The following is a 20,331-nucleotide window of genomic DNA, read 5'->3' as shown; positions in this document are numbered from 1 at the left end:
AACACATGGCCATTTTTGACACAATGATTTTTAAGGTCTCTTGAGAATTCCCACATAACGAAGGGCTACTGACATAAACATATTACCAGATTCCTTGGGATTGATTTTGATTTAGTTACTAGTAATATTCATTGGATTCAGTGGATCTCTGAAGCTATTAAATAGTAATACTATTACTAGTAACATTCATTTACTAACCAGACCTCACTGTCACTATTAGAATTTCCTAAGTTATACTGTATAATTCAACTCCCCAAACAACTGAGGAATTTTTAAAAACGGATCTTTTGAGGATTACTATGTCCTTACTCTCTTTGATCTTGAATATTTTATTTCTTCCCAAATATTTACTATGCAAGCCTCAGAACATAAGAATGTATTTAAGGGAAGAAAAGTTACAGTTCCATCGCCTTAGACGTCAGCTAATTTCGTTTTAGCAGTTTCTTTTTCCAGATACTGCTTACATATATTCTTACATAGTTGTCATCCTTGTGTAGATAAATTTTATACTTGCTTTTTCACTTGCCTTCTTTTTTATGTGAGTGTATATAATCTTCGTGATTCTTTTTTAATCAAATGTGTCCTGCCTTATTTAGTGGAAGTTCCTTTGCTTACACAGCCATTGCTCTAAGATTAACCATTGAGATTGATTCAGTTTTTCCTCCTTATAAATAGTACTCCCATCAATGGAGAATTTTCTTCTTTTGAATTCATGAGGACTAATTCCTAAGAATGAATATAAATACTTGTCCCTTAATATAAGCATTATGAAATTGATTTTAAAAAAACACACACCGGTAGTTGATACCACTACCAACTGAGTGGCTGCCAATTCCACTACCACATTTCCAGATTAGGATTTTATAAGTTTTTAATTGCTGTTTTAATAGAGTATAAAATGGTAGAGCCTTGTTCAGTTTTGAATTCTTCAGTTACTAGTAGGATTGAATATATTTCCAAATGACATTTAGTTACAGGTTGTCTTTACTCACGTGTCGATTGTCAGTTAAGACCATGTCATTTTTCACCTCTCTGTGCCTCACAGTGTTTCTTTGTAAAGTGGGGTCCTAGTCAGGTGGATGGTGAAGAGTTTATTTTACAGGTAAAATAAATAATTTAAGAAACCAGTGTAATGACTCTTAAGACCGATGTAGTCTGGAATCAAGGCAAGTAAAGTGGTCTACCGTCCAAATCTACTTGCAAGGGAAGTACTGTTGCCGTCTCTTTTATGTTCAGTCTCCATTAAGCTGTCAAAAATATGACTGTCTCCCCTCTTTATCTTTGCAGAATTATATCAAGTTCCAGTCATTGGTGTGACAGTGCCCATCATGTGGTTCTACCTCCTCATGAATGTCATCACTCAGTATCCTTTGCACTCCTCTGCCACATGGTCTGCTCCATGGTCTTTTGACATAGGAATGTTTATTCTTCTGATGGTGCGGTGATATGAGTTTTGTTTCTGCCTTGATCTGTTTTGTACTGCCAGAGACAGAGGTGCCTTCGTGGGGGGCCAGAGAGATGTTAGTGCTGCAGTAGGTCAGTAAGTCACTGGGCACCACAAAGGACTTGCTCTGGGTGGAGGTGTAGATATCAATGGATAACTAAGTATGAGTATATGACATGAATGCTCTGTGATTTCTGCTGGAGTTTTTCAGTAACCTAGGATATGTCACAAGCTGCCACAAAATTCTGCAAGAAATTTCAAACTAAAACCTAATTTTTTCAATGGTTCTTTTGAACGACCTTAAGTATGTTATAAAAATCATGAAGGCTTTGAAACCATGAAACAGGTCGAGATGGGTCTCATTTCTCTGACATCACCTAATAGATTTGCCGGCAGAGTTCCTTTTTGGACGAGTAGTGGAGCCCGGGTCCTCTAAAGTAGGTTTGCTGACCTCTGTCACTGCTTGGGAGGGGGACCCTCACCGTAAACCGTGTGAAGGATTCGGAACAAGAATAGTGGGAGTTCCGCAGGCGGTTTCAAGTTAGGATCCACAGATGGATGGTAGGACATGCATTCTGCAGGGTGTTGTACTAAGGAAGAGCCTCAGAGCAGCCATAACCCACCCCCGTGTTTTCTGGTTCTTAGAATATGAACGTTTAAACTAAGAGCGATGCCAGAATGTTCTCCCTGGTGTTCTCCCTAGTCTACTGAAAACCACCTTAACCCCACCACTCCAGGTACGTGTGCATCCGGGGCGTCTTCATTCTCACCACAGAATGTGCCTCCCTTACCGTCACCCTTGTCGTGACTCTGCGCAAGTTTGTCAGCCTCATCTTTTCCATCCTGTACTTCCAGAACCCGTTCACGCTGTGGCACTGGCTGGGTACCTTGTTTGTCTTCACTGGGACCCTAATGTACTCAGAAGTGTGGAACAACCTAGGGACCACAAAAAGCCAGCCTCAGAAGGACAAGAAAAACTGAGGTCTGCCTGGAGCAGAGACCAATGTCCTAATGGGCCAGGGTCTGGTGAAAGTCTGGCCACCATTTCACACTCGTTAATGCTGAAGTACTGAACCAGCCTTGTACCAGAGAATCCTCAGAAGGAGGGACTTCTCACATTTCTTAAGGCTGTACAGACCAAGGTTTGCAGACTCTAAATGGACACCCCTCAACCATGAAATAGAAACAAGAACAGTTCTCTGCTATTAAACAGCCAGTTTGTTACTTGTTTTGTCTACCAAAATATTTAGTACTGTTACTTGTTTATTGAATTCTGAGTCCCCACAGCTACTAGTGTTATATGAGTGGTCTCAGACGAGTTGATCTCTTGTTGCCTTTCTGATGATTCTCTGCCACACAGTCATTACCCTCCTGTGGCCTCGTCCCTTCTTTCTGTCACCTTTCCACTCCCTCCCCCCCCCGCCACCCCCGCAGCACTGTCAGCCAGTCAGATGCTCCAGGCCTCATCCTTGGGACACAGCTGAGTGACCCTGTGAATTGAGACCCCGGTGACACTGGGCCCGGAAAAGAAGCGGTTGTCCATGTGAGCAGAGCCTTGTCACCCTGGAGCAGGGCCAGTGGGTATTCTTTCCCCATCTTGCTTTTTTTTTTTTTTCCCTTATGCAAAAGTCTTTTGCTTTCTGTGCTTAGAACAGACCCTGTGGCACATCTCTATGGCACAGTTAATAAGAAAGGTTTATGTGAATCAGGAGGGAGAGACGTTTTCCCTCCGTCTTGTACATGGAGCCCTTCAGCTCAGAATGGAGATGGTGCTGCCAGGGTGGCCGGGAGCAGCTGACCCTCGGCGGCACCCAGAGAGCCCAAGCTCCCCTCTAGGCCTGGCCAGGTACGCGCAGGGCTGGTTCCCAGTGGGTGCGTTAACTCTTTGTAAGGCTTCTTAACCAGAGAGATCCCGCTCTGCCTGTCAGTCTGATAGAGTCATGGGCAGTCAGGCTAAGGAGTAGACTAGTATATGGTGGGAGTGGTGGATAAATCAGGTCCAGTCACAATGAAAATGAAGGTGGATTTTTTCTTTCCTATGAGGTATCTTCGTGTTCTTGGTGGGTATTTACAGATGGTTGGGAGGTAATGTGTTCTACTGTGTAGAAACATGATGCCCTTTCTGGCTAATCATTTCGGAGGTGTGGTTTTTCCTTCCTGGGATAATTTTGAGAAAAAGAGCATGAAAGTCTGTTCTTCTGTTTCCTCGTTCTTCACTCAGCCTCGGACCTTCGTTAACCTCACAGAGGTACATGCACTTCCCTCTTTTGCACACAAAGCCCTTCCTTTTCCCTTTGGGCATGGACTGTGTTCTTACATTGCGATGTGGTTCTCCAGATCTCCTTGTCTCATTCTGTGGTGTGGATATTTCCTTCTCCATCTACAGCTGTTCTCTGAGGGGGTCTGAAATAGTGTCCCACAACCATTGGGTCGCTCTGGGGAGGTAACTTAAGCTGCCTCATTGTTTCTCCATGTTAGTCACTGGGTTTTCAGACTAATTTGTTGTTCTGGAGGACAACTTTCCAGTGCTAATAATTGGTCTACTCTAAAAGATGCCGAATTTGGTGTGAACCCATTCATGGAATCAAAAGGCATTTTCTTTGAAATATGTAGAGTTCCTCAGGCTATATGATGCTATAAATAGCTTGTGTTAAATATCCTCTTAAAAACAATAAAAGCTGCTTTTTTAAAAATCACTTAATAGAAGGACCTGTCCCTAGGGGCTATTGGATTGCTATGTATCTGGAGTCTTAACAGGCTTTCATAACTTAGTGTTATCCTTTTTATGTTGATGAAAATTTTTAGTTATTGAAATGGTTGGTGTACACAGGCAGCATTTAACTGGGTCTGTTAGGTTTTAGATTCTGGTTTTAGAAAGTACATGTCCCTCTCAGTCTGAACACCTCTGCTGGTTTTATTAACAAGAGGTTATATATGGACAGATTATGGCACTTAAACAAAAAATGAACATATGTAAGAACAGAATGTCTGAAATGCCCTGTGAGTTGATTTTCTCTCTAGGGGCCAGATGTAAGAAAATATGTCTAATGGACACTAACACTTCCATTAACAACTTTTTTTGGACCATTTATTTCCATAGGATAACTGATTTTTCAATCCAGGTTGAAACTAATTTCAACTTTTATTAAAGAGGCAAATAAACCATTTTGTAGAGGACCAGACCCATGCAACTGAAGGAGAAATGTCTACTAAAGTGCTTCTCCTCTTTCTCTGGGTCAAGACTATGTAACTGTGTGCCCTAGACATAGAGTTTGTTTACAAAAGAGATTGGTGTTACTCTACCTTTAGAGCAAAGATCAAATAGCAGAGGATACTAGCCAGAAAGTATACTGTGTGTGTGTGTGTGTGTGTGTACATGTGTATACATACTTGTGTACCCACCTAACAGCTTGACCAGTGTCATAGATAAAGTAACAGGAGAAAATGGTGGATATCTAAATTAATGTAATACCTACATCAGCCTTTACACAATTCTCTTGTCACATTATAAATGCTCTTTTTCATTTTTTAATTTTTTTTTCTTGATCCTTTTTATTTTCCTTTTCGTCTGAAACAATCATTAATGTACTTGGTAAGTGTCTATCATCAACTTTTAAAGTATTTAGACACAATCTAGTTTTTCCTCCTTCTTCCTGCCCAGTTATCCAATTATGAAATGCTACAGTACCTTATTCTTGTGGGAAGATTACCTGACATTTTTAAACCATTCTAATAACATGAGGTCATTTCTTGAGCACCTTTCCTCCCTTCTGCCCTATTTTGTTTCCCTCCTAAGCCCCACCTCCAGTGTCCTCATTGCAGTCTCTGTTCACTTGTGTACTTTTCCACTGAAAATTTGTATAGTTTTCCACACCTGTAATCTTGTATCTGTTTATGCCTCTATTCTCTGGGGCCTCTCAGATGTTTTTCTGGATTTTTACAAGGTATTTATATCTGTGTCACACGCATTTTGTTAGACATTGTTATAAGCATTGATACTTGGAGTGTGAGAAGATCTGGCCCATATGTGAATATATGTATAGATAAGTATGAACCTGAGGGTAAATGTAAAAATGTTTATATGTTTTGTTACCTGAAAGGGGGTGAAAATCTTAACCACCATGTTCTTCTGTATTTGGAAAATCATGTTCTTGTTTGCTCTTTTCACCCCACCTTGAGCTCACTTTACTCACCAGTGCCAAATGCCAGGGAGAGGGGAAGTGGAAAACCTCAGGAATTATTCAAAGCCAGTGAATTAGCTGTGGGCTGGTGGATCAGTTGGCATGTCAGAGTGAAGGGGAGGAAGAAATTTTCCTGTCCAAGGTTCTTCCTGCTGGACTAGGAACTAAATTTACATGAGACAGATTAACAGGAGGAAAAAAAAATCAGTTTTATTTTGTGCACCCGGGAGTCCCAATAAGGAAACTGAAACCTAAACAGAAGACCAAAGCAGGCATTTTAAAAATATACACTTTAGACAGTAAACCTGTCAGGAGTTGACAGGATAAAGAAAATGGATGTTTGGGAGCTTTAGTAAGGAATTCGGGCTGTGGTAGTAGATTAGTAAAAATATAACCAGGTTTGTTTCTGCAGCTTTCTTGGCTTTAAATAAAGATTATTATTATTTTTTTTTTTTAGTTTTCTTAGTGCAGGGAGGGTACCTTTCACGTGGGAGACCTATTTTCTGCTTTCAGGAGGATAGAGGAGGGTCTGAGTATCCTTGTACCTGCTGTTTCCCACATAGTTTCAATTCAAAAATAATGAGTATGCCATTGTGGTACATTATGGGGCCTGCCCTTGACCCCTGCGGTTCCCTCCACCGAAATTTCCCTGGAAGTTTCACACATCAAAAGTTCCAGATTGTTCCATTTCAATGAACCAGGCTGGGTTCTGACAATACATCAGTTTAGTTAAACTCATTTCAGGAGGTGGTGATGTGTTCTCAAAGTTAGTCCAATGGTTCAAATCGGGAATGAATAAGCCATTTCTGTGGAAACAAAAGCAATGGTTAATGATTGGATCAGATTATAAACCAGTTTCTGAGGGGAGCCAGTCGAGTGGATTTCTGGATTACTGGCAGTGGCAGTCTGATGTATTTTCATGGTTTGTAATTTGAGTTTCTGTGATCTTTTTAAGTCATCCGGATTGTGTACATGTGAGCTGTTGTCGCTTCTCTGAAGTTTAAGTTGTTTATATGCAGTTTGCAGGGCTTCAGGAAAAAGCACAGTTTTTGGTTAGCAAGCCAGGTAAAAAGGATGGGGAAGAAAAACAAAAATGTTAGTTGGGGGAGTTGTAGCCAGGCACTGGAGAAAACCAGAAGAAATCAGGATCTTGTCCAGTTTATAATGAAGTGTATTAGAATATAGTATTCACAAAGGTATGTTATTGAAAGTTTTTCTCTTTATAAGCACACTCATTTTTACCAAAGATAGCCCAGTTGAGACTAATTGGTTTGCAAAATAAGTCTAGTTTTTTAGAACTTGGTCTGATTCCTCATATAAGTGCAGCAAGAATAGCGATTGATCGTATAGGCTTTTTATAAGGACTCTCCAGACTGCACTTTACAGCCTCTCAAGGTTAGAAGCCAAGCCAAATACTTGCCACAGATTTCACCTGTAACACCTGTAGATTTGGATTAATTCTTTCTCAAGGTCCCCAAAGTATCCCGAGGTTCTTTTTCCTGCCAGGAAGTGACCTTCTCTCCTCACCTGGTAAGTTTGTTGGGAACCCTGTCAGCAAGATATCAGGCTATTTTTCCAGGGGGCTTTTTTGGCTCCATATAGTCAACCTTAGTTCCTTAAGCTCTCTGGTAATAGCTGAGTTTATGCAGGTCTCCCTCAACTATGACATTCCAGTCAAAGCCTTGGTAATATCACCAGGGTTTCCAGTTGTTGTGTCCCGTTACTTATTGAACTTATGCAAATGAATATATTATGAAAATATAAGAATACTGAGAGTTTTTGAATTCCTAAGGGATCAGGTAGAGAGAAGATAAATATTTTATTCACAAAGGTATATTTTATCAAATTGCTGTGAGTTATCTTGATTTCTTTAAATCTGGATAAACAATGTTTCAACAAAAGAAAGTCATAAGAATTATAATCATCCTCAATTCATTCAGTCCCATGTTATTCTTGTTTTGCTTAAATCTAATTCTTTCAGTAGTTCTGGAAATTCTTACCAAGTTCAGTTGCATGATCTTAATATTATCAGAAACTGTACTCCAGTTTCTTTCCATGAGTCTCAGTGCAGACGAAACACATTTGCAGGAGGGCTTGTAAAAGCATCTGAGTGTAACTGTCCGGAAACAAGAAGAGACTTAAAAGTGGCCGTGGTTAGAGATCCTATCAGAGTTCACAGCAATGCAGTTGACGAGGAGATTCGGTTATTTGTGACACACAACACTTCATACATACCAGGACATACCTGATTTCTAAGAGCTTCATACAGTTTTTAATAACATTTCTACATAAATATAATCTGAGAGAGTTCAGTATCACTCAGTTGACAGAGCTTCCCATTTAACTTAACAAGCCTAATTACTGTAGTCTTTTTATAAGGAGACCAGATATCTATGGGCCCTCTGGAATATTTCAATTAGATTGTGATGAAAAGACTTTAGAATTTGATTTTGGAAAGTTTGTCAATAAACATCAAAATGTTTGAACATTTTATTAAATAGGATCGCTGATCATTCTGAAATATTTAACCAAAGTGACAAAAGATTTTAAAGTTAAATACCGAAGGTTACATAATTGTGAGCAAAACTTGGCTCTTTTAATATTGAAGACTCAGTTTTCCTGAATGATCAAAGATCTGATGAAGACATAGAATCTTAGATTATTGGTTTGCTTTTCATAAATAATAAACTAATGTTAAAACTTAAATTTATTCTAATCTTAGCCATTACTGACCATATATAAAATTCCTTTTTTACATTCAGATTTTGTTCTAAGTTTTCCCTCAACAAAAATGTCTTTGCATTCCTCATACCTTTCTCTTAGTGAAAGCATTTTCCTTGTATACAGAGTTGTTTCTTTTATTTGGGGTAGCTTTAGCCCATTTCATTTGAATTCTTAGGTGAAGTTTGTGAAGTAGGAAAACCTTGATCTCCCCTTCTCTGAGGGCTGACTGGACAGCTTCCCATAGAGAACAGTGGAAGAGACTGACATGGTAACAACTGGGAACCCCCACCCCAACACTGTAAACTGCAGTGGGGAGGGATAGAATTGAGGGACTGAACAGATTTATCTGCCCTGAGATGCAGATAACATTCTAGTTGCCTTTTTAAACCATAGCTTTTTAAGGAACTAGCTCTCTACCAAGCAGTAGGGGGCCTGCTGGAACACTCTCCGGTCAGAGAGGCTGCAGCACGCGCCTGTTTACACCACTTCACCTTGATAATGCAGATTTAAATAGGATCCAGGCTTCTGGGCTGGCCTGCTATCTCTGTGAACCTGGGGCCCCAGCACACACTGGGTATACCTAGACAGCATAGACTACAGCTCCAGCTGTATCACCAAGGTGACACAGGGGCAAAGCATCTTGGGACAGTCCAGATGACTTGCCTGGGCAGCCCCCCCCCCCCCGCACATATTGCCGGGGGACTTTCTGCCCAGGCCTCCTGTGGCTCCAGCAGTCTTACCGTTATGTACCTTGCAGAAAAAGCCCCGGGCTCCCCCACCTTGTCCCTACTTCAGCTTCAGCTGTCCTGCTGGAGTGCTCTCTGCAGAGTGCTGGGATCCCCAGTCCACACACCTGCTACAGCCAGCCCAATGGCCAGACACACAGTCTACACCAGCCAGCCTTACACAAGGCAATTTCCTCAAGTTTAGAAAGGAAGTAGCTCTTCTATTTCATAGAAATAAACACAAAATGAAGAATGTGCTCTAACCAAAAGCACAAAACTTCAGGAAAAGAACTAAATGAAATGGAGAGCAACAATCTACCTGATAGACATAAGAGTGGATGAACTCAGAGCTTCAACAAAGAGAAAATACAAAAAAGAGCCAATCAGAGGGAAAGAATGCAGTAACAAATGAAAAATACACTAGAAGGAATCAACAGCAAATTAGAGGATGCAGAGGAGTGGATCAGTGATCTGGAAGACCGGCTAATGGAAAGCACCCAACCTGAAGAGCAAAAGAAATTTTTAATGCAGATAGGTTAAGAGATCTCTGGGACAACATCAAGCATATGGACATTCACAATATAGGGCTCCTAGAAAGAAGAGAGAACTTATCCAACCTGGGGGAAGGAAAGAGACATCCAGGTCCAGGGGGCACAGAGAGCCCCAAACAAGTTGAACCAAGGCGGTCCACAACAAGACACATAATTAAAATGTTAAAGATTAAAGACAGATAATCTTAAAAGGAGCCAGCAAGAAGCAACTAGGTATGTAGAAAGAAACGCCCCCTAAGGCTATATGATTTTTCAGCAGAAATTTTGCAGGCCAGAAGGGAGAGGCATGACATATTCAAAGTGCTGAAAAGAAAAAACCTATAACCAAGAGTACTTTACTGAGCAAGATGGTCATTCAGAATTGGAGAGAGAAGGAATTTCCCAAATCTAAGGTAAAGGAGTTTATCACCACTCAACTGGCCTTACAAGAAATATTAAAGGGAATTTTTTTTTTTTAAGATTTTCTTTATTTATTTGACACAGAGAGACACAGCGAGAGAGGGAACACAAGCAAGGGGAGTGGGAGAAGGAGAAGCAGGCCTCCGGCGGAGCAGGGAGCCTGACGCGGGGCTTGATCCCACAACCCTGGGATCATGACCTGAGCCAAAGGCAGACGCCCAACGACTGAGCCACCCAGGCGCCCCAAAGGGAATTCTTTAAGTGGAAAAGAAAAGCCCATAATTAGAAGAAAATTAGGAAAAGGAAAAAATTTCACAAATAAAAGCAAATATACAAAGTAGTATATCAATCACTATAAAATTAAAAAGATTAAAAGACAAAGGTAGTAATATCAATTATATCTAATAGTTAAATTATATCTAGGGACTCAAAAAATAATAAGATGTAAAATATATACGTAAAATATGGAGAGGGTGTAAAACTGAAGTTCGTTTAGAATGTGTTCGAACTTAAGCAACAATCAACAATACAGACTTACGTACTTAGGATCTTATATATAAGCCTCATGGTAATTACAAACCAGAAATCTATAATAGAGACACAAAAATAAAAAGAATAACACTAAAGAAAGTCATCAATTACAAGGAAATAAAACTATAACCAGAAAACAAAATGGCACTAAATACATATTAGTAATTACCTTAAAGATAAATGCTCCAATCAAAAGACATAGGGTTCTCTCTCCCTCTCTCTCATAAATGAATTAAAAAAGGGGGCACCTGGGTGGCTCAGTCACTTAAACGTCTGCCTTCACAACTGCCTTCAGCTCAGGTCATGGTCTTGGGGCCCATACAGGCCATTTGTCCCTCTCCTTCCCCATCTGCTCTCCCCCAACTTGCACTCTCTCTCAAATAAATGGATAAAATCTTAAAAACAAAAGACACAGGGTAACAGAATAAAACAACCAGACCCATCTATATGCTGCCTACAAGAGACTTACTTCAGACCATTTACAGAGTGGAAGTGAAGGGATGGAAAAAAAGATTTCATGCAAATGAAAGGGGGGAAAAAAACTGGGGTAGCAATACTTACACAAAATAAACTTTAAAACAAAGGCATTATATAATGATAATGGGATCAATCAAGAGGATATAACAAGTATAAATATTCACCCACCATTGGAGCACCTAAATATGTAAAGCAAATATTAACAGAGGGAGAAATTGACAATAACAGGAGGGGAATTTAACATCCCACTTGCATCAATAGATAGATCATCCAGACAGAAAATAAGTAAACGTGGCTTTGATGGATTTTACAGATATATATAGAACATTCCATACAGAAACACATTCTTTTTAAGTACACATATAACATTCTCCAGAATGGATCACATGTTAGGCCACCAAACAAGTCTCAATTAATTTAAGAAGACTGAAATCCTATCAAGCATCTTTTCTGACCCCAATAGTATAAAACTAGAAATTACAAGAATGGGAAAAAAAAAAACCAAACCATATGCACATGGAGCCTGAACATGTTACTACCTAACCAGTGGATCAATGAAGAAATTAAAAATAAACGAAAAAATGGAAACAAATGAAAACATAACAGTCCAAAAATCTTTGAGACACAAGACACTTCTAAGAAGTTTATAACATTAGAGGCCTACCTTAAGAAATGAGAAAAATTTCAAATAATCTAACTTAACACATAAAGAAACTTGAAAAAAAGAACTTTAACAAAGCCCAAAGTTAGTAGAATGAAGGAAATAATAGAAGAGTGGAAATAAGTGAAACAAAGTAAAAAAATTACAAAAGATCAAGGAAACCAAGATCTGGTTCTTTGAAAAGATAAACATAATTGATAAATTAAGAAAAAAAGGACTGAAATTAAAATCAGAAATGAAGTAACCACTGACATCACAAAATGACACAGGATTATAAGAGGCTACAAAAAATATATGCCAATAAATTGGGCAATCTAGAAGAAATGGATAAATTCCTAGAAGTATACAGTCTTCTGGATAAATTCCTGGAAGTATAGAGTGTCTTCCAAAAGTGATTCAGGAAGAAATAAAAAATCTGAACAGACCAATTACTAGTAACGAAATTGAATGGGTAATCAAAAAGTTCTCAGAAGTCTAGGAACTGATGGCTTCACAGATGAATTCTGCCAAACATTTAAAGAAGATTTAAGGGACATAAATAAAGAAGAGTTAATTCCTTTCCTCAAACTCTTCCAAAAAGTAGAAGAGGAAAGAAAGCTTCCAAATTCATTTAACAAGGCCAGCATTACCCTCATACCCAAATCAGACAAAGACAGTATAAGAAAACTACAGGCTAATGTCCCTGATAAACAGATTAAAAAATTCTCAACAAAATATTAACAAACTGAATCCAGCAATACATTAAAAGAATCATTCGTTATCATGTGGGATTTATTCCAGGGATGCAAGTATGGTTCAATATCTGCAAATTGGTCACCGTGATACATCACATCAACAAAATGAAGATTGGGGCACCTGGGTGGCTCAGTTGGTTAAGTGTCCAACTCTTGATTTTGGCTCAGGTCATGGTCAGGGTCCTGGGATCAAGGACTGTGTTGGGCTCCATGCTCAGCAGGGAGTGTGTGTGTGTATTCTCTCTCTCAAATCTTAAAAAAATAAAAAAATAAAAAAAGGATAAAAACCATATGACCATCTCCAGAGATGCTGAAAAAGCAGCATAACAAAGGCCATTATGATAAACAAACACATAGCTAACATTATACTCAATGAGGAAAACTTCCAGTTAACAGCTTTTCCTCTAAGATCTGAAACAAGACAAGGATGTTAATCTACTCTAGCCACTTTTACTCAACATAGTACTGGAAGTCCTAGCCACAGCAATCAGGTAAGAAAAAGACATAAAGGACATCCAAATTTTTAAGGAAGAAGTAAAACTCTATTTGCAGAAGACATAATACTGTATAAAAAATAAAAAACCCTAAAGACTCCACTAAAGAACTATTAGAACTGATAAATGAATTCAGTAATGTCTCAGGATATAAAATTAATATGAATCTTTCATTTCTGTACATTAATAATGAAATAGCAGAAAGAGAAATTAAGAAAACAATCTTATTTATAATTGTACCAAAAGGAATAAAATACTTCGGATTAAACTTAACCGAGGTGAAAGATTGGTACTCTGAAAACTATAAAATATGAAAAAAATTAAAGATGACACAACAAATGGGAAGATAGTCCATGCTCACAGAATGGAAGAACCAATATTGTTAAAATATCCATACTACCCAAAGCAATATACTGATTTAATGCAATCCTCATTGAAATACCAATAGCATTTTTCACAGAACTAGAACAAATAATACTAAGAATTTGTATGGAACCACACAAGACCCCAGATAGCCACAGCAATCTTGAGAAAGAACAATAAAGCTGGCGGCATCACAATCCCAGATTTCAAGATACACTACAAAGCTGTAGTAATCAAAGGAATATGCTACTGACACAAAAGTAGACCCATAGATCACTGGAACAGAATAGAGATGCCAGAAATAAACCCATGCTTATATGGTCAGTTAGAACAGAGAAGGCAAGGATATACAATGGGGAAATCACAGTCTCTTTAATAAATGGTGTTGGGAAAACTGGACAGCTACATACAAAAGAATTAAACTGGACCACTTTCTTATACCATACACAAAAATAAACTCAAAATGGTTTGGAGCCTTAATTATGAGACCCAAAGCAGTAAAACTCCTTAAAACATAGGAGGGGGAGGAGCAAGATGCCAGAGGAGTAGGAGACCTGGATTTTGTCTGGTCTCAGGAATTCAGCTGGATAGGGATCAAACCATTCTGAACACCTACGAACTCAACAGGAGTTTGAAGAAAAGAATAGCAACAACTCTCTGAACAGAAAAGCGACCAATTTCTGGAAGGTAGGACGTGCGGAGAAGCGAATCCGAGGTGATATTTGGGAGGATAGACGGCGGGGGAGGGGACCTCCGTGGGCCGCTTCTGGCAAGTGATAGATCCACAGGGCACAATATCGGAACTTTTAGAAGTCGGCTCCGCTGAGGGACATCGCTCCAGTGGCTAAGCGGGGGGTGGAACCCTCACGGGACAGTGTGGTCTCAGGACCCTCGGGGTCACAGAAAGACGGGGGGGGGGGGCCTGAGTGCGGCAGAGCTCCCAGGTACCGGAGCGGGAAAGCCGGCTGCAGACACGGAGCCGAGGCGTGGGCTCTCAGCTCGGGGTGGCCATAAACTGTGATCCGCGGCCCAGTCGGGCCACTGCTCCTCCAGCAGGGACCCAACAAGCGGCAGATCCGGGGAGACTCCCCTTCCTCCCCTGGGAGGAGCGGCACGGGAGCGCACCGCAGGGATCTGCTGGGTTTGGAGACTCCACACTGAGTCAGGTGCCAGAAATAGAAACGCTCGGTAACAGGCCGGGTGAGCATGGAGTGTGGCCGGAGACCGGGGAGACGGGAGTGACTAACTGCTTTTCTCTGGGGGCGCACTGAGGAGCAGGGCCCCGAGTTCTTGGCTCCTCCGGGGCAGAGATTGGGAGGCCATTTTCACTCTCATCCTCCAAAGCTGTATGGAAAGCTTGCAGGGAACAAAAGCTCCTGAGAGCAAACCCAAGCAGATTGCTTAGCCCGAACCCGGCAAGGGCGGAGCAATTCCACCTCTGGCAAAGACACTAGGAAACCACGGCAACAGGCCCCTCCCCCAGAAGATCATCAAGAACCGCCAGCCAAGACCAAGTTTACCGATCAATGAGAATGGCAGAACTCCAGCGCTAGGGGAATACTGCACATAGAATTCATGGCTTTTTTACCATGATTCTTTAGTCTTCCAAAGTTAATTTTTTTTAACTTTTTAAATTTTTCTTTTTCCCTTTTTTAACCAACATCTTAATCCCTTTTTTTAAAAAAATCTTATTTTTCATTTTTAGAGTCATATTCTATCCCTTCATAGTAGTTACCCTTATTTTTGGTATATATATGTTGTTCTCTCTTTAAAATTTTGGGATACAGTTTCTTCCAACAGATTAAAATATATCGAAAATCTCTAGTGTATGGCTTTGTTCTAGTCTCCTGCCTGATCACATTCTCTCCCCCCCCTTTTTTAAGTCCTCTTCATTCTTTTTTCAACCAACTTATCAATTCCTTTTATAAAATCTTTTATAATTTTCATCTTTACAGTCATATTCCATCCCTTCATCATATTAACCCTTATTTTTGTACATAAAGAAGTTTTTCTTTCTTTAAAATTTTGGGAGGCACTTTCTTCTAACAGACCAAAATACACCCAAAATCTAGTGTGTGTCATTGATCTATGCACCAGCCTGATCATATTTGATCATATTCTGTTTTCTTTGTTTTGTTTTGTTTTTGTTTATCTTTCTTTTTTCTTTTTTCTTTCTTTCCCTTTCTTTTCCCCCGGTTTCAGGTCTTCTCTGATTTGTTTAGTGTATATTTTCTGGGGACGTTGTTACCCTGTTAGCATTTTGTTCTCTCATTCATCTATTCTCTGGACAAAATAACAAGAAAGAAAAAATCTCAACAAAAAGAACAAGAGGCAGTACTGACTGCCAGGGACCTAATCAATACAGACATTAGTAAGATGTTGGAACTAGACTTCAAAATGATGATTTTAAAGATACTAGCTGGGCTTGAAAAAAAGCATGGAAGTTATTAGAGAAACCCTTTCTGGAGAAATAAAAGAACTAAAATCTAACCAAGTCAAAATCAAAAAAGCTATTAATGAGGTGCAATAAAAAATGGAGGCTCTAACTGCTAGGATAGGATAAATGAGGCAGAAGAGAGAATTAGTGATATAGAAGACCAATGATGGAAAATAAAAAAGCTGAGAAAAAGATAAACAACTACTGGATCACGAGGGCAGAATTCGAGAGATAAGCGATACTATAAGATGAAACGTTAGAATAATTGGGATCCCAGAAGAAGAAAGAGAGAGAGGGGCAGAAGGTATATTGGAGCAAATTATAGCAAATTCCCCTTCCTAATTGGGGGAAGGAAACAGGCATCAAAATCCAAGAGGCACAGAGAACCCCTCTCAAAATCAATAAAAATAGGTCAACACCCTGACATCTAATAGTAAAACTTACGAGTCTCAGAGACAAAGAGAAAATCCTGAAAGCAGCTCGGGAGAAGAGATCTGTAACCTACAATAGTGGAAACATTAGATTGGCAACAGACCTATCCACAGAGACCTGGCAGGCCAGAAAGGACTGGCATGAGATCTTCAGAGCACTAACAGAAAAATATGCAACCGAGAATACTATATCCAGCTAGGCTGTCACTGAAAATAGAAGAGATGAAAAGCTTCCAGGACAAACAAAAACTAAAGGAATTTGCAAACACCAAACCAGCCCTCCAAGAAATATTGAAAGGGGTCCTCTAAGCAAAGAGAGAGCCTAAAAGTAACACAGACCAGAAAGGAACACAGACAATATACAGTAACAGTCACTTTACAGGCAATACAATGGCACTAAATTCAGATCTTTCAATAGTTACCCTGAATATAAATGAGATAAATGCCCCAATCAAAAGACACAGGCTATCAGATTGGATAAAAAAACAAGACCCATCCCTATGCTGTCTGCAAGAGACTCATTTTAGACGCAAAGACACCCCCAGATTGAAAGTGAGGGGGTGGAAAACCATGTACCATGCTAATGGACACCAAAAGAAAGCTGGGGTGGCAATCCTTATATCAGACAAATTAGATTTTAAACCAAAGACTGTAATAAGAGATGAGGAAGGACACTATATCATACTTAAAGTGTCTATCCAACAAGAAGATCTAACAATTGTAAATATCTATGCCCCTAACATGGGAGCAGCTAATTATATAAGGCAATTAATAACAAAAGTGAAGAAACGCATTGACAACAATACAATAATAGTGGGGAACTTTAACACCCTCCCCCCTCACTGAAATGTACAGATCATCTAAGCAAAAGATCAACAAAGAAATAAAGACTTTAAATGACACACTGGACCAAATGGCCTTCACAGACATATTCAGAACATTCCATCCCAAAGCAACGGAATACACATTCTTCTCTAGTGCCCACGGAACATTCTCCAGAATAGATCACATCCTAGGTCACAAATCAGGTCTCAACTGGTACCAAAAGATTGGGATTATTCCCTGCATATGTTCAGACCACAGTGCTTTGAAACTAGAACTCAATCACAAGAGGAAAGTCAGAAAGAACTCAAATACGTGGAGGCTAAAGAGCATCCTACTAAAGAATGAATGGGTCAACCAGGAAATTAAAGAAGAATTAAATTCATGGAAACAAATGAAAATGAAAACACAACTGTTCAAAATCTTTGGGAGGCAGCAAAGGCAGTCCGAGAGGAAAGTATATAGCAATACAAGCCTTTCTCAAGAAACAAGAAAGGTCTCAAATACACAACCTAACCCTACACCTAAAGGAGCTGGAGAAAGAACAGCAAATAAAGCCTAAAGCCAGCAGGAGAAGAGAAATCATAAAGATCAGAGCAGAAATCAATGAAATAGAAACCCAAAAACAATAGAACAGATCAACGAAACTAGGAGCTGGTTCTTTGAAAGAATTAACAAGATTGATAAACCCTGGCCAGACTTATCAAAAAAGAAAAGAGAAACGGACCCAAATCAACCAGATCATGAATGAAAGAGGAGAGATCACAACCAACACCAAAGAAATACAAATAATTATAAGAACATACTATGAGCAACTATATGCCAGCAAATTAGATAATCTGGAAGAAATGGATGCATTCCTAGAGATGTATCAACTACCAAAACTGAACTAGGAAGAAATAGAAAACCTGAACAGACCTATAACCACTAAGGAAATTGAAGCAGTCATCAAAAATCTCCCAACAAACAAAAGCCCAGGGCCAGATGGCTTCCCAGGGGAATTCTACCAAACATTTAAAGAATTAATACCTATTCTTCTGAAACTGTTCCAAAAAATAGAAATGGAAGGAAAGCTTCCAAACTCATTTTATGAGGCCACCATTACCTTGATCCCCAAACCAAAGACCCCATCAAAAAGAATTACAGACCAATATCCTTGATGAACATGTATGTAAAAATTCTCACCAAAATACTAGCCAATAGGATCGAACAGTACATTAAAAGGATTATTGACCAAGACCAAGTGGGATTTATCCCTGCGCTGCAAGGTTGGTTCAACATCCACAAATCAATCAATGTGATACGATACATTAATAAAAGAAAAAGAGGCCATATGATCCTCTCAATAGATGCAGAGAAAGCATTTGACAAAGTACAGCATCCTTTCTTGATCAAAACTCTTCAGAGTATAGGGATAGAGGGTACATACCTCAATATCATAAAAGCCATCTATGAAAAACCCACAGTGAATATCATTCTCAATGGGGAAAAACTGAGAGCTTTCCCCCTAAGGTCAGGAACACGGCAGGGATGTCCACTATCACCACTGCTATTCAACATAGTATTAAGAGTCCTAGTCATAGCAATCAGACAACAAAAAGAAATAAAAGGCATCCAGATCAGCAAAGAAGAAGTCAAACTCTCACTGCAGATGATATGATACTTTATGTATCATAAAACCCAAAAGACTCCACCCCAAAACTGCTAGAACTCATACAGGAATTCAGTAAAGTGGCAGGATATAAAATCAATGCACAGAAATCAGTGGCATTCCTATGCCCCAACAACAAAACAAAAGAGAGACAAATCAAGGAGTCGATCCCATTTACAACTGCACCCAAAACCATAAGATACCTAGGAATAAATTTAACCAAAGAGGCAAAGGATCTGTACTCAGAAAATTATAAAATACTCATGAAAGAAATTGAGGAAGACACAAAGAAATGGAAAAACATTCCATGCTCATGGATTGGAAGAACAAATATTGTGAAGATGTCAGTGCTACCTAGAGCAATCTACACATTCGGTGCAATCCCTATCAAAATACCATCCACTTTTTTCAAAGAAATGGAACAAATAATCCTAAAATTTGTATGGAACCAGAAAAGACCCCGAATAGCCAGAAGAATGTTGAAAAAGAAAAGCAAAGCTGGTGGCATCACAATTCCAGACTTCAAGCTCTATTAGAAAGCTGTCATCATCAAGACAGTATGGTACTCGTACAAAAACAGACACATAGTTCAATGGAACAGCATAGAGAGTCCAGAAACGGACCCTCAACTCTATGGCCAACTAATCTTTGACAAGTCAGGAAAGAATGTCCAGTGGAGAAAAGACAGTCTCTTCAACAAATGGTGTTGGGAAAATTGGACAGCCACATGCAGAAGAATGAAACTGGACCATTTCCTTACACCACACACAAAAATAGACTCAAAATGGTTGAAAGACCTCAATGTGAAACAGGAGTCCTTCAAAATCCTAAAGGAGGGGTGCTGGGTGGCTCAGTTGGTTGGGCAGCTACCTTCGGTTCAGGTCATGATCCTGGAGTCCTGGGATTGAGTCCCGCATCGGGGTCCCTGCTGAGCGGGGAGTCTGCTTCTCCCTCTGACCCTACCCCCTCTCATGTGCTCTCTCTCTCTCATTGTCTCTCTCGAATAAATAAAATCTTTTAAAAAAAAAATCCTAAAGGAGAACACAGGCAGCAATGTCTTCGACCTCAGCCGCAGCAACTTCTTCCTAGAAACATCGCCAAAGGCAAGGGAAGCCAGGGCAAAAATGAACTATTGGGACTTCATCAAGATAAAAAGCTTTTGCACAGCAAAAGAAACAGTCCACAAAACCAAAAGACAACCAACAGAATGGGAGAAGATATTTGCAAATGACATATCAGATAAAGGGCTACTATCCAAAATCTATAAAGAAGTTATCAAACTCAACACCCAAAGAACAAATGATCCAATCAAGAAATGGGCAGAAGACATGAACAGACATCTTTCCAAAGAAGTCATCCAAATGGCCAACAGACACATGAAAAAGTGCTCAGCATCGCTCAGCATCAGGGAAATCCAAATCAAAACCTCAATGAGATATCACCTCACACCAGTCAGAATGGCTAAAATTAACAAGTCAGGAAACGACAGATGTTGGTGGGGATGCGGAGAAAAGAGAACCCTCCTACACTGTTGGTGGGAATGCAAGCTGGTTCAGCCACTCTGGAAAACAGTATGGAGCTTCCTCAAAAAGTTGAAAATAGAGCTACCCTACGATCCAGCAATTGCACTACTGGGTATTTACCCGAAAGATACAAATGTAGGGATCCGAAGGGGTATGTGCTCCCCAATGTTTATAGCAGCAATG

The 20,331-nt window shown here is 39.7% G+C and overlaps 1 protein-coding gene across 1 annotated transcript in view; it reads left to right on the top strand.

The window, feature by feature from the left end:
• SLC35B4 (solute carrier family 35 member B4) overlaps positions 1–7,560 on the top strand; it is a 42,130-nt gene extending 34,570 nt beyond the window's left edge. The window contains exons 9-10 of the mRNA XM_025854837.2: positions 1,288–1,363; positions 2,182–7,560. Coding sequence (XP_025710622.1) covers positions 1,288–1,363; positions 2,182–2,425 — 320 coding nt within the window. The 3' untranslated portion in view covers positions 2,426–7,560. The remainder of the gene's footprint in view (positions 1–1,287; positions 1,364–2,181) is intronic.
• Positions 7,561–20,331: the final 12,771 nt, after the last annotated feature.

The sequence above is a fragment of the Callorhinus ursinus genome, unplaced genomic scaffold, assembly GCF_003265705.2.
Source record: "Callorhinus ursinus isolate GAN/ISIS: 27379988/994484 unplaced genomic scaffold, GSC_fseal_2.0 scaffold12, whole genome shotgun sequence".
In the NCBI taxonomy this organism is placed as follows: Eukaryota; Metazoa; Chordata; class Mammalia; order Carnivora; family Otariidae; genus Callorhinus; species Callorhinus ursinus.
This window is presented reverse-complemented; position numbering and strand designations above follow the sequence as displayed.